The following is a 15,331-nucleotide window of genomic DNA, read 5'->3' on the forward strand; positions in this document are numbered from 1 at the left end:
CCCACAAACGTTTCAGTGCACTGGAAGGATTCTGCGATTGAGACAGCCCTTAAAATGGCAGACTCCATGATCAGTGCCCTGACTTCTGAACTAGGGAGCTGATTGAGACACACCCCATAGGAACACACACCAAAGATGCTTTAATGTGTGTTTTATTAGACAGGTGAGCAGCTGTTTGGGTAACTTTATTCACAGAAAACCAATCATTGTATAGCTCAACACAGTTAGTCTTATCATATAAATCTCGTTTTCTTGATTTACCGCAAGTAACATGTTTGTACCCAAAAAGTAAATTGAAACACTATTTTGTTAGCATGGTTAACATAGCATAATCAGAAAGAGCTTTATGTGTAATAACAGTAATACAGCATTTTCTTTTATTTTGACTTATCGCGAGAGGAAAAATTACATTTTAGTCGCATAACATCAGTTAATAGAATTTTTATTACTGGGCTTTTAACTTTTGCTTTAACTGGACAGTCCTTTTAGTGAGGCTGGGCCATATTTCCTGATTTTAGTTCTCAAATGATGCTGTTTAAAATTGTAATTTACTTTTTGTCCCCTCTCTCTGTGTATGGTTATTTATTGTGGAGTCTTTCAGTTATTGCATCATTTATGCAATAACTTAAAGAGTTACTGTGCTCTACATTGTGGGTGTGTGAGAGTGTTGTGGGTCAGAGTGACATTGAAATGAAGGATATCTATTTCCTCCACACATACGATGGCCTTTCGTGAGACTATGCAAACATGCATGTTCACCCTCTTAAAGGAACACTCCACCGTTGTTTCATATTAAACTATGTCATTCCCTTAACTAAGACGAGTTGATACATACCTCTCTCGTCACTCAATCGCTCTGGCGCGCGGCGACACTTTGATAGCACTTAGCTTAGCCCAGTTCATTCATTAGGATCCAAACAGAGATGAAGTTAGAAGCGACCAAACACCTCCACGTTTTCCCTATTTAAGTACAGTTACACGAGTAGTTACACGACCAAGTATGGTGACACAAAATCAAACGTGGCGCTTTTCTAAGCGGGTAAAAAGGATAAATGAAGCTCTAGCATAAGTTCTGCCGGGAAGACTCAATTGTTACGTCCCTTATTACCTTCTCATCTATCCAATCATATTCCTATACTTGTGGTATAAAAGCTGACGCTTCAATTCACCTCCATCCTCCCCACCACCAACAAGATGGGTCTTTCCCTCCATCCTCCCCAACACCACCAGGATGGTCTCTTCCCTCCATCAACCCCACTACCACCAGGATGGTCCCTTCCTATACCTCGCAGGGGGTCGGATGCGCCCCTGCCTTCGTCTTCAGGCAGGATATGCAGATCCGGACCCTCGGATTGCAAGCTACGGACGGGGCCTACGCCAAAGAACTTGATTGCTTGTTGGGCTGTTAATAAATGTTTAATTGTTACAGTATTTATTCTCCCGAGTCTTTCTGGTAGAACTGTAATGTATGGCGGAATAGCACTTGGGAGCACTTCGACTCGGCGCAGTAAAAAGTCACGTTGGTTCTAATGACAGAAGTGAGAGGGAGAGAGGATTTTTCAGGAGTGATGATATTACTGCGCCGAGTCGAAGTGCTCCCAAGTGCTATTCCGCCATACATTATAGTTATCCTTTTTACCCGCTTAGAAAAGCGTCACGTTTTATTTTGTGTCACCATACTTGGTCGTGTAACTACTCGTGTAACTGTATTTAAATAGGGAAAACGTGGAGGTGTTTGGTCGCTTCTAGCTTCATCTCTGTTTGGATCCTAAATGAATGAACTGGGCTAAGCTAAGTGCTATCAAAGTGTCGCCGATTGACGAATTGAGTGCAAAACGATTGAGTGCACGCACTGAGACGAGAGAGGTATGTATCAACTCGTCTTAGTTAAGGGAATAACATAGTTTAATATGAAAAAACGGTGGAGTGTTCCTTTAAGACTGACGGTGATGCCCTGTTTTGACATGATGACCCAAAAGCTCTCTGTCCATCTGTGACTATTGTACTGATGTGTACAAAACAAGCATGCAGATGGTAATCTCTGACTGTACATATACGGTTCTGTGGATGTGTGATCCGTTCCTCACTGACAGTTGTCACAGTCTTTGCTCTAATTTTGAACTGAACATGAAGCCCTTTTCTCCTGTATGTCCTCCACACAAAAATCAATAATGCTGTTATACAGCAGCCAGTTTATTTAGTCAATAACCTTTGTTTTTAGAAAACAACACCACTTACCAGCTTTTATTTTGATATATATTATATTCTTACTATGGCTCTAAGTAAACTTATTGTATAGTGACCTTTGTTAGCCAGTTGCCTTATTAAAAGACTAGTAAGTTTGAGAAACATATTTGGTTTAAAAGAGAATAACTTAAGCTACACTGTAACAAAAATAGTGTATATGTGTTATATTTGGCTTCTGTGTTGCAAGTTAAATAATAACCATGTTTTTCGCTTCATTTGACAGCATTAGCTTCTGGGTTTTTTGGATGTTTTGACATGCAAGATGACGGCAGTAATGATGATCATTTCAGCAAGGGATTCAGTGCATTTAGTTCATTTAGTCAAGTCATTTTACTCTTCAGATTAGTGCAAACAGTCCATTGAAAAGAACCTGGGGAGAACGCCCTAAAATAATAATAATAATACTGTATGTGCTGAATGCTGCCTGAAAATTGTCATAATTTGTTATTTTTTATTATTTTTTTATTTTGTTGTTCAAAATCATGTCATGCAGAATCATGACCAATCATTGTTCACATTATCAATCATTGGTGTCATTCAGATAACATCTGTACATCCCTATTAGTAATAATATGTAGCCTATTATATGTAGCTGTGTTATGTTGTAACACTTAATATACGAAACAACCCAATAAATTCATTAACAGTAACATCTTAGCTTTGGGGATTTAAGACAAGTTTGAGGTAATCCTACAATTATTTTTAAGGACATTCTTTTCAGCAATTGAATCTGGCCCATACAGGTTGTACAATTCCATCAGAAACAATGTTATGTCTTTGTCATTGTTGTGCCGTTAAACCGTTAATTGTAGGGTTATTTGTGACCATTAACACTTTAATACTCAGCTTAGAGTCAAAAGTAGTAATTTATAGAGAGAATGACTGTGATTTAGTTAATTGTCTTGTCATTATACCACTGTTTGTTCTCATTGGGAAACTACTGTTTCCGGCAGTAAGTAAAGGTGATCCATAGCAGTTCCTGCATCGATTAATCCATGGGAATCAATACCAAGCTTTGTTGTCAATAAATCAGCTCTACTGTCGTTCATTCTAGGTGGCATATCAATGACCTGAGAGCTTTCACGGAAAGGAGCAGCGGCACTTTTAAAAGGATTTTTACCACCTTCTCACCTTTGAGTGACAAACAGTATAACCATTGTTTGTCTTTGTCTTTTACAAAGATCTCTCTAGCTCCATATGTGCTGCTGTTCTCAAATGTAAATTGAGCTCCTAACGGAGTTTGTTGTGACACCTTTTATATATATCATTTTATTTTTTGAAAAGTACAGTTCTACTAAGCACATTAGTTGTGGTCTGGCCCTTGATTTCTATCCTAACAGGACCTGATCTGTAAATAATATTGTTTGATGACTAAAAGTCGAAATTACAGTCATTATTCAGGTTTACCAATGTGTCAATCATTATGTGTCTAGTGTCACTTTCTCATTATCATTAATGGATCTGATTCCCCTTGAGGGAGGCTGAGTCTTGCTATTGAGTCAGTCTATTGTAAGTTGCATATGAGGGTGAAAATTAATTATTATGGTGGCATACAGTATGATGAGACAGTTTTACAGTACGAACTACACAGAAATAAACAAGTGAATTAGTAACCTTTATTTAGAGACACACTATTGTTCATTTTGTGGAGCCTGTATCTAAAATCTCTGCTCTAAGTAAACTTATAGGTACCTTTGTTATACACAGCAACACTAGCCAGTAGTCTAATTGAAAGACTAGTAAGTCTTGGAAACATTTTTGCTTTTTGTCAGTCATGATATGACAGAGACTGTCTAGTGGATCTCTCTCATTATCATTAGTGGATCTGATCCCACTTGAGGTATGTTGAGTCTTGCTTGTGGAACGACAGCAAGAAAGAATCCACACCAGCACCCGTTTTTTTTTCTCAGTACATTGACATTTATGCATTTAGTAGACACTTTTATTCAAAGACACTTGCATAGATTATGCAGCACTGGCTGTGAGCACCCAGCATCCGTGACATATATTCAGATAAATGACTTAAGAAGGCTGGATTATTCTTAAAGACCCCAGCCATTCCAGTCATTGTCTGTTTTCTCCTTTAACATCTGAGAAACAGAACAGAAGTGCCCAGGCACAGCTTTTACCCACAGGCAAGAAGAATTCAGCCTCATTGCTATAATTTAATTACAGCAAGAATCTTTCCAAAAGCCCGCTTTTGAGTGTTCATGTATGACAGTTTTTTCTATTTTGTCCAACTGTATTAATAACCTTAAGTTAACACAATTTATTTTTATGCACCTTTTTTTGTGTCATTTACTTCTGTCTACATCTTGATTGTCAAAAACTGCTGCTACACTCTAAAAACTCCTGGGTCAAAAATAACCCATAATGGGTTATTTTTGACCCAACTCCTGGGTTAAAAAGGGACCAACTAATTTATGGGTTATTTCAACTCAGAAAATTGGGTTATGCTTTTTGACCCAAATTCTGGGTTAAATACCTGACCCAAATGTTGGGTTTAAAAAACCCAACATCTGGGTAGAAATAACCCAAAAATTAGTTGATCCTTTTTTAACCCAGGAGTTGGGTCAAAAATAACCTAACTTAACCTCACTATCCCAGTATCCCTTATTTCAGAAAATAAAACTTTGTTTTACATTATATTACACACTTCAAGCACTTTTACATTTTTATAGCATTAAATTAAAATCTATATGAAAAAACACACACTTGGACATGTTTATTTTCCTATTTATTTTAGGTCACACTGTAATAACAATATTAGAAATAAAAAATAGAAAAATAAACAACAATTCTCAGAAGAGCCTCAGGAATTTAAGCCTGGGGCCAACTTTGGGGACAAGATTTTTGATAGTGTCCTCATCAAAGAGAAGAAATGCCTCCTCATCTATGTCTTCATCTGAAAGACAGAAAACAAGACAACATGAGTATTGTTAATAAGTTGAGACAATTGTGAACCACTCACCAGACACTCTTTCATTATCAAGCTAACAAATAATCAGTTTTAAGGGAATGCAGTTGCTTTTTTTTTTTTACACGTGGCCCAAATTGCTAGTTAACTAATGTGGTTCTTTTGCAGCATTAACGTTACCCATTTTGTGTGAATGACATCTTTTCTTTCATTAAAAAGTGTAATGACATTAATGCAAAGGTGAATATCTTGCCCATTCTTATGCATAACAGCTTAAAGACAAGGCACAACAAAATCTTGCACTGACACATTTAAGTCTTATTAAAAAAAAAATGTAGGTATAGAGAGATGATGATATAAGGGCAATAAGAGTAAAATGCTCACCTCTAAAATCAGACAGCTGCCACTCAGTTAGCTTATCAGCGACAAAACTGTCCATTCAAGATGACCTGGAGAAAACATAGCAATATAGAGGTTAGGTTAGCAACAATTTGAAGACTTGACCCGCTTCTTTAACTCTCACTACTTCAGCCAGTAGAGCACTCACTGTATAATATGATAAGCACGGCGCAGCTGGAAAACATAACTCATCTATTGTGTTGCCTCGTCGCACTGTAGCTGCGGCTATGGGCAGGGGCGGACTTTACCATTAGGCAAAGGTCGGCAATTGCCTGGGGCCCCGAGCTACCTAGGGGCCCCCAAAATGCCCTATTAACTTATGCTTAAGTTTTTTTTTTATATATATTATATATTTCTAAAACTCCATTTGCGAAAAATGGCATCAATCATTAAATTTGATGTCGCAGACAGGAGGGGGCCCCCCCGCCTCACTACATTGGACTATTCCATTATCTCACTTTTACTGCGCATCTGCGAAAGTGACAAGGCTGTGCCAAAAAACTGACAGAGAAAAAGACGTGATTGACAGACAGAGTGTACAGAGTAGTAGACAGAGTAAAAATGAAGCGAAGCTAGCTACCCAAGCGGTGCTGAAAAAAGGAGGAAGCGGGAGGAAAGCAAAAAGTCAGAAAAAGTGCGCGGCGCGAAAGATAAAGAACACGCAGTAACAGGAGGACTGGGAAATACACAAACAGAGCAAGACGAGTCTAAACGCGAAAATTTAAAGTTTCGAAGTTACCCAAGCGGCTCAAATAAAAGAAAAAAGTGAAAAGACGCTGATAAGTATTTGGGAACGCTGCCAAAGATGACAAACTTTTTTACGGCTACTGTTGGGGATACAGATCAGGAACAACAACGTCCAACGCACAGAAAAATCGTGAAGCAAAGAGGACACGGAGATCGACAGACAAAACTGAACAGTTTATGAATCATGATATTTAAAAAAATCTCAGCTCTCAGATTCTGTCAATTATATTACGAAATTCAAACAATAAATACCGTTTTGCCGTTTTAATGTGACGTGACATATTCCTATAGCAGCACGTGAACTGATCATCTCTACCTATAGTAAATAAACACGAATTAACAATGTTGAAAGATACCGTATAACTTACCGAAATGTATATTCCTCATTCATAATATCGATCAATAAGTGTTTTTCAACGTGGAAAGAGGTAAAACAGCTGGAGAACAATCGTCACATAACATTTACCTCGGGAAAGCCATTTAATTGGCTAGAAAAAAAAGAGCTATAGAGAGTATTTGGCTAAATATGTGTACTATATTACTTATTTTAACCTTAAATTATACCAGATGAAAGGGCTTTTTTTTTCTTGAGAAAAAGTAACGCCTGTCTTGTGAAACGTTACCTAATATTTATCCAAATGAGTCAATATTGAATCAAATCACAAGAATTGAATCAAAATGGTGAAATTTGCCAAGCAAAAAAAAAAAAAAAAAAAAAAACATAGCTTACCAGAAATTGTACCATGTAAACATTGTAACATGTTTCTGTTTAGGAGTAAAGAAGTGTAGCCTATTCAGGGTTTAAAGGGGACGTTTTTTTCTCCTCTCTAACCTTTACTTGGATGGGTAGGGGCCCATAGCCTACCTTCGCCTTGGGCCCCCGATTTGCTAAATCCGCCACTGGCTATGGGGTTTGCACACCGGACGAGAAGCGCCGCGTCGCGTCTCTAGGACAATTCGAGGTATCGCTCACCGGACGTGCAGTCTCGCGAAGCGCAGTGCCGCGTCTTTAAAATTCGAACACATTATTCTCTATGAGTGTACACACACCGGCGGCGCCATCCGGCGTCTGTCCGCGACACCCATAGATATATATAGTGTATCTATGCGCGACACCCAGCAACGGCTCAGGACCGTGTTCAAAATCGCGTCCGGTGTGTGATAACGTTACCTCGAGTTGTCCTAGTTGTCGTGATAGCCACGGCTACATGCCAACCACAGAATTACCACGGCTAACGCTAGTCTCTACGTATTTTTTTTAGCAATTGGTGATAAGCAACAGGGACATGGACACAGAAAAGTTTACATTACATAAACACTGAAAATACTCACTTACCTTGAATATAGATGAAGTTGCACCGATGAAGCACAGGCCAAAACGGATCGAGCGCGAAAGCGACGGGTATTTCAAACGACTGTTGTGAGAAAATTCCAGAACAACTGCGGGCGAGAGAGAGAGAGAGAGAAAGCCAACCCTATAACCCAGAACATGGGTTACTCTTTGAAAAATAACCCAGAAACCCAAACAACCCATGAATTGGGTCAAAATATTAGCCCTATAACCCAGAAAATGGTTACTCTCTGAAAAAATAACCCATAATTTTAACCCAACACAAATAACCCAGAAAATGGGTTGAAGAAATAACCCAGGAGTTTTTAGAGTGTATAAAGAAAGGTGATGTGACGCCAAGTATGGTGTCCCATACTCTGAATTAGTGCTCTGCATTTCACCCATCCAAGTGCACATGCACAGCAGTTAGTAGTGAACACACACACACACAGAGTTTTTTTTGTTTTTTCTGCAGCGCCTGGGGAGCGATTGGGGGTTAGGTGCCTTGCTCAAGGGCACCTCAGTAGTGGTATAATGAGAGTGGAAAAGAGTGCTCTTTCTTCAATCACTCCCCCCACCTACATTTACTACCGGTACTGAGACTTGAACCCGCGACCTTCGGGTTACAAGTCTCTAACCATTATGTCACTGCCTCTATAGATTGTTGTGGAGGTGATTTACATAATTGTGTATGTTTAATAGACTCAGGAGTGGCTGGAGAAGGTTGAACGCTGCCTTCTGCTCATTGCAGTGCTACATAATATCTGCATTATCATGTTTCATCTGCAGCACATCCACCTGAGCTGGCCATGCTTTTATCACTCAGATTGACAAAAAGCAAAAGAGATTGCATCCTTAGATCCAGTTTAAATCATTTTAAATAAATGCAAATACAAGCTGAAACATGATGTGCTTTCTTAAAGGACTGGGCAATTATTTGGCATGTGTACTATAGAAATGTATATACATTGGAGGGACATTCTTGCATTTTCTAAATTGAAATTATAGTCTGTATTATATCTCCCACATTACTCCCTGAAGCCTTGACAGTCCTATGCAATAAAGACAAAAATGGCACATTGTTTGGCATTGCAAGAAGTTCAGCTTCACTAGGACACTGCTCAGTTCTGTTCTACCATCTTCTGTTTGTAACCTTACAGTGAAAGCTGGCAGAGTTTATCCCAACTTCTTACATGGGTTCTTAAAATCCTTTTTAATCTTTTGAGTTCTGTAATAGAAAACTTGAAAACCGTTTTAAATCCATTGTGAATGTGAATTGTTGGCAGTGGCATCAGTACAGTACATTTGGAAGCATGTTAACCAGCTTATACATTTATTAATTCTGAAGTATTTCCTTTCTCAGATTTATTACCAAATCATTACAGGCTGGTAGGTTGTACATTATACTTTAATATAGTTTAATGTTCATATTTCATGCATACATGAACTAGGGAAATTTGTAATGGTCAAAAGGTTAGTTGTACTCAAAGATAATGTTACTAAAGAACCATTTAATGTGGGAGTTAATTCTTTAATCTGATGTTAAGCTGATTTTAGATTGTAAATACAGACAGGAGGTGCCAGATGGGTTTGTATCGAGCTCCTTTTTCTGTAATGTCACTCTTTGTAAACAGATATTTGTGTGTTGTGCTTGAAAACTGTGACATATCTAGGAACAGACCTCTATGATGACTGGTGTCATGCAGCAGGATAAGGCCTGTAAGTATTATAAAACAGCAAGCCACCTTGTCCTTCTGCCGAATGGTTTCCAGACAGAGGCTTCTGTGCTGCTGTGGAAATGAGCTGTAATCTCCAGCATACAGCAGATTTACCCTGTGCCAGCTGCACATTACCCTCAGACCTTCATCAGCAGCTCTTCTAAAGCTAAAGGGTGACAGGGTGAAAACCACTCTAATGTAAAGCTGTTTCTGAATTCTGTGTGTGTGTGTGTTTTCTGGCTGTACTGTATGTGTGTGCGCTCAGGATTAAACCTCAGAGTAAGGGAAAGAGATTAAATACTTTTATACTGCATACTATGCAGTATATAATGTATACAGTTTATAACGATTGAAACAATATGCAACAACAATAACCAAAAATCATTAATGGTGTATTCTATTGTAAATATGGTTATATATACTGTATAATGTAAGGTAAAATGGCAATTTGGTTTTGTACACATTTAAAACATTTTACATAGTTTATATATTTGGTTGCCAGTTGCCGCTCGCATCAAATTCAAGTCACTGACTTTTGCCTACAGACCAACCACTGGCTCTGCTCGCTTTTACCTAAACTCATTACTTCAGACTTGCGTCCCATACACAAAAGAAATATATTTTCTGGATATGTTTTGGAATATATGCAAATATTTGAAATTGGCCCAATAAATATATTTCATACTTATATTTCATATATTTTTGTTATATTTCTGAATATATTTCAATGTATTTTTTTCTGTACGGGTCCCCAAAAGTGTCAAAAATATATGTGGCATATATTCCAAATACATTGAAATATATTCTGAAATATAACAAAAATATATGAAATATAAGTATGAAATATATTTATTGGGCCAATTTCAAATATTTGCATATATTCCAAAACATATCCAGAAAATATATTTCAAATACAATTCTTTTGTGTATGGGGTGCCATCCAGAAACTTGCGCTTTGCAAGTGAACGCCGTCTTGTGGTGCCATCTCAAAGAGGCATTACATTTCTTTCTTTGAACTGCCCAACTCAACCAGACCTGCTGAGTCCGTGACCATTTTCAAGAAACGACTGAAGACGCATCTTTTTCGGCAACATCTATCTATTATCTTTAAATTAAAAAAAAGTACACATACTGCGTTAGATTAAACTGGGAAGGGTCATAGCACTTGCATATTGTTGTCCTATTGTTAGTTTAACTGCTTCTATTGTTCTCATTTGTAAGTCGCTTTGGATAAAAGCCTCTGCTTAATGAATAAATGTAAATGTAAAAATATATTTCAGCATGCCATTTTACACTGCATTTTATTTTAATTTTTTTTTAAATAATTTGAAATGAAAAGTAACCATATTTATATATGTATTTATATGAACAATACAAATCAGTTATTATTTCATTTTAAGTCCATTGTCCAAGTTGCATTGTGGGACACAAGTACAGTGTGCTCTGGTTGTATACTGCACATTTTGCCATAAGTAATTGATTCTGGTGTTCCATGTGCACACAACCAAATTTGCATATTGTGCACAATATAGGACTGCATACTGCACAAAAAGTACTTGGTATTGTAATATGCTGTTCGAAACATTCCCACAGATTCCTCTGTCAGCAGTCACACGACACACGGCTCACAAATACATGATGTATGCGCAGGGTCAGCCAGTGTGTGTGCGCATGTGTGTCTGTTGTGGCTAATGGAAAGAGAGAAAAGAAGAAGCTCTAGAAATGGACTATTTAATTGAATGCACTCGCCATTCCAGCATTTAGACCCTTGAGATGTCATTCTGTTGCAGTCAATAACTGTCTCAAGGCCAGTGGTTAATCTGGCACCCAGCACAACAATGAACAGAGAAGCAGGAGAGACCTTTTTAATGCATAATAATTACTGTTTAAATCTGGAATTAGGTCATAGAAGACGCTCGTTTAGTTAGCATAACTAAACTTCTTTCTACAGGAAGTGCCTAAAGTGACCCCTTTGCCTCCACACACGATGTTTTCTATCTACGTATGTTATTGTTGAGTCATGACAAGGTTAATGTGTTCAGTCTCTGAACAGTTTGCTGACGGCTGCTCTGCTCTCTGCTGAGGAGGAACAAACACAGTCAAATCAATCTCACCCTTGCCCTGCTCCGCTGCTCTGAACGAGGTTGCCATGTCCTCGTCTCTCACACGCACTATGCCACATCTTTCCCCCCCGAACGTTCTTTCTTGTGTCAGACATTAGCTGCAGCGTCTTTACCTTATAAACATGCATTTTTTTAAACTCATCTTGTTATTTGTATGTCGAATAAATGTGACTGTGAGTAGCTGTCTTATTGCATCAGTGTTGCATGATTCTGTCATGGCCTCTGCTCAGCATCAGCAACTCTGCTCTGATGCGATTTCTCCAGATTTATGTGACTTCTGTCACTGGAAGGGAGCCATTGTGTGTGTGAAAATGTGTAATGCACATGTGTGTGTGTGGGAGCGTGTCCACACATGCCAATGAACATTAATGATGGCAGCTGTGAAATAATGCAGAGTGAACACTTGGGAATCCAAATTATTTATCATTTATTTTTAGCACGTCCTTTCCACTAGCAAATATTTATAGCCTAGATATCAGGCACACTAAGTAATTTTATGTTAGCATTGCTTATTTTTTTACTTGAATATATAACCAATATGGTGGTCTTAGACTCTAGCTATTGAAATAGATGCAGGTCAGGATCAGATGAAAGCTAAAGTTTTCAGTTCACAAAGGAATGACTTGGAAGAAGGAAATGGAGGGTCTTGGAAGAGCCATGTCAATGTCCGGATCTCAATTCAATAGAAATATTTTTTGGGGGGGAAACCCTCTTCTATTCCAACAAGCATTTGTGATTCTTACGCATTTGGTTTATCTTCACAAATGAACACAACCTATGAATTTTGAAGCCTAAATACAACCACCAAGAGTAACAAGCTAAATTAAGGCTATAAACAAACTACCCCATCGACCCAACTTCAACGTCACCACTGCTAAGCTTCCAACGACTCTTGCAATCTTTATTCAAAATTGACAAGTTGGACTGTTTGAGTTAAGAGTTTGCCAGAGAACGAGTATAAATACAACAAAGCCATAAAAATGGACTAGTGTGCAGATGAGTTCACTTGTTCTGCGCGATGCCGTTTAATGTCCCTGATAACCTCTGTAGTTCCATTTAGACACTTGTCAACCACTGCCTTAAAACATATACATTTACATTTAGTCATTTAGCAGACGCTTTTGTCCAAAGCGACTTACAAATTAGGACCAAATTAAGCAAGTCATCGTGAAGAGGCAAAAACAACGCAAGAAGTGCTCAAAATACAAAGTGCAGGCATTGCTCAGAGTAGCATAAGCCAGATAAGGGAGGATTTAAGGGAAAAGGAAAGAATTATTATTCTTTTATTTATGAGATTAAGTGCTCACGGAAGAGATGAGTTTTCAGTTGTTTTTTGAATGTTGTCAAGGATTCTGCATTCCGGATGAGGCCGGGGAGAGCATTCCACCAGCATGAAACCGTGAATGAGAATGTTCTGGAGAGTGATTTTTTTGGCTCTCTGTGATGGTACCACGAGTCGTCACTCGTTGACCGATCGTAGGCTTCTGGTAGGGATGTAGACTCGTAGGAGCGAGTGAAAGTAGGAGGGAGCTGAGCCTGTGATAGACCTGTAAGCAAGCGTCAATGCCTTGAACTTGATGCGAGCAGCGAGAGGTAGCCAGTGCAGAGAGATGAACAGAGCAATGACGTGGGCCCTTTTGGGCTTGTTGAAGACAAGACGAGCTGCAGCATTCTGAATCATTTGTAGAGGTTTAGTTGCACATGATGGAAGTCCAGCCAGAAGAGCATTGCAGTAGTCAAGCCTAGAAATGACCAGGGCCTGGACGAGAAGTTGTGTTGCATGCTCAGTTAGGAAAGGCCTGATCTTCCTGATGTTGTGCAGTGCAAACCGGCATGATCGAGTGGTCTTTGTAATTTGGTCTGTGAAGGTCACCTGGTCATCAAATATTACTCCAAGATTTCTGACCGACCTTGATGGGGTGATTGATGATGAATCTAGCTGGATAGTGAAGTCATGCTGTAGAGACGGATTGGCAGGGAGGCAGAGAAGCTCAGTCTTTGCCAGGTTGAGCTGCAGGTGATGTTCCTTCATCCATGCCGAGATGTCCGCCAGACAGCTTGAGATCCTTGCAGCTACTGTGGGATCATCTGGTTGAAATGAGAGGAAGAGCTGTGTGTCATCAGCATAGCAATGGTAAGAGAAATCATGTGCCTGTATGATGTGTCCCAGTGATGTGGTGTAAATGGAGAAGAGGAGGGGTCCAAGAACTGAACCCTGAGGAACCCCTGTGGTAAGTTGATGTGCTTTGGATACCTCGCCTCTCCATGCAACCTTGAAGGATCTATCTGTGAGATAGGACTCAAACCAGTGGAGAGGAGTACCTGTGATGCCCAGAGATGAGAGGGTGGACAAAAGGATCTGTTGATTCACAGTGTCGATGGCAGCAGACAGATCCAGGAGAATGAGAACTGAAGATTTGGAAGCAGCTTTTGCGGACCGTAGGGCTTCTGTGACCGACAGTAATGCAGTCTCGGTTGAAAGCCCTTTCTTGAAGCCAGATATAAAAGCTTAAAAAGTCACGAGTGGGCTATTGTAGATTAAAACATGAAAATATCTTGAACTTGTTTAGGGTTTTTAGGAAAGTTCTGTGCAGATACAATTTCAGTATCAATATTCCCACATACTGTATGTTGAAAACAACAGACTAATCTTTTCATGAGCTATACTTTTCAGAGCACTTTATTTGTCAAAAGTACTAGTTTCTTTTTGTGTAAAGCATTACTTAAAGACTTTAAATTAAAGTTGTGTGTTTGTGCTTCTACAGTCCTAACCCTACATCTTATCCACAGATGAGTTTTGCCAGTTCAGAACTTCTGTTCTCTAGTTTGACGTGATTACGAAACATATTTCTATCTGAGAATTTCAGGTTTCTTAAAAGGTAATATTTTTTGTGTAGTCACTCTCTGTCCACCATCTAGTGTGTGTGTGTGTGTGTGTGTGTGTGTGTGTTTTGATTTAGAATGGCGGTGCTTTGTTTGCATAAGTGACTATGGTAATATCGACCATTGGGGCCTCAGCCACCTGTAAAATCAGCATTAATTAATGAGGGAAATTAGGAGGAGCTGTGCCCTCGACTCATTAATGAGAACAGCTGGAAAACACATTGTGCTCTGGGGATTTGTTTCTGTTTTTAAAAGGTTTAGAGTAAGGACATAATGAAATTTACTTCTATTCTGACTCTCTCTCTGTGTGTCTTTCTGTCTGTGTAGATGACTCGGCGGACGAGGAACCCACGTCTCAGTCAGACCACAGTGAGATCCAGGGCACTCTCAAGACTCTGGCCAGTAAGTTGGATGACTTGAGCACATGCAATGACCTGATAGCCAAGCACGGAGCGGCACTGCAGCGTTCTCTGAGTGAGCTCGAGACCTTACGTGTGCCTCTGGAGGGAGGAGAGAAAATCAAGGCTGTCAATGAGAGAGCCACCCTCTTTCGCATCACCTCCAATGCTATGATCAATGTAAGTACTGAACTAACTTTCTGTTACCACAGAATATCAGTTGGGTCAGGGTTTAATTACTGCTATTTTGTTCATTTCTGTTTTAAATTCATCTTAATTCAACTGTTCAAAGGTTTTGGGCCAGAAATAACTCATTAAATTGATCACAAATGGCAGGAAAGACTTTTTATATTGTCACAAAATATTTATATTATTAATAAATGCCTTTCTTTTGAACTTTCTATTCACCAAAAGAATCCTGAATATTTTTTTATCACATTTTCCGCAAAAATATTAAGCAGCACAACTGTTTTCCACATTGATAATAATAAGAAATGTTTCTTGAGCACCAAATCACATTAGAATTATTTCTGAAGGATCATGTGACTGAAGACTGAAGTAATGATGCT

General features: G+C 38.9%; 1 protein-coding gene and 1 long non-coding RNA gene across 4 annotated transcripts in view; one reads left to right on the plus strand and one right to left on the minus strand.

Moving 5' to 3' along the window:
• Positions 1-15,331, plus strand: part of osbp2b (oxysterol binding protein 2b) — a 92,082-nt gene that overhangs the window by 60,937 nt on the left and 15,814 nt on the right. For all 3 annotated transcript variants that reach the window (XM_084414768.1, XM_084414770.1, XM_084414769.1), the window contains one exon: positions 14,692-14,942. In XM_084414768.1, the coding sequence (XP_084270894.1) occupies positions 14,692-14,942 (251 nt within the window). The remainder of the gene's footprint in view (positions 1-14,691; positions 14,943-15,331) is intronic.
• Positions 4,992-7,688, minus strand: LOC311294104. Its single transcript, XR_014628016.1, has 3 exons — positions 7,647-7,688; positions 5,549-5,613; positions 4,992-5,152 (listed from the first exon to the last, which is right to left on the minus strand). It is a non-coding gene; the product is annotated as an uncharacterized lncRNA (long non-coding RNA).

The sequence above is a fragment of the Rutilus rutilus genome (assembly GCF_951802725.1).
Source record: "Rutilus rutilus genome assembly, chromosome: 7".
Classification (NCBI taxonomy): domain Eukaryota; kingdom Metazoa; phylum Chordata; class Actinopteri; order Cypriniformes; family Leuciscidae; genus Rutilus; species Rutilus rutilus.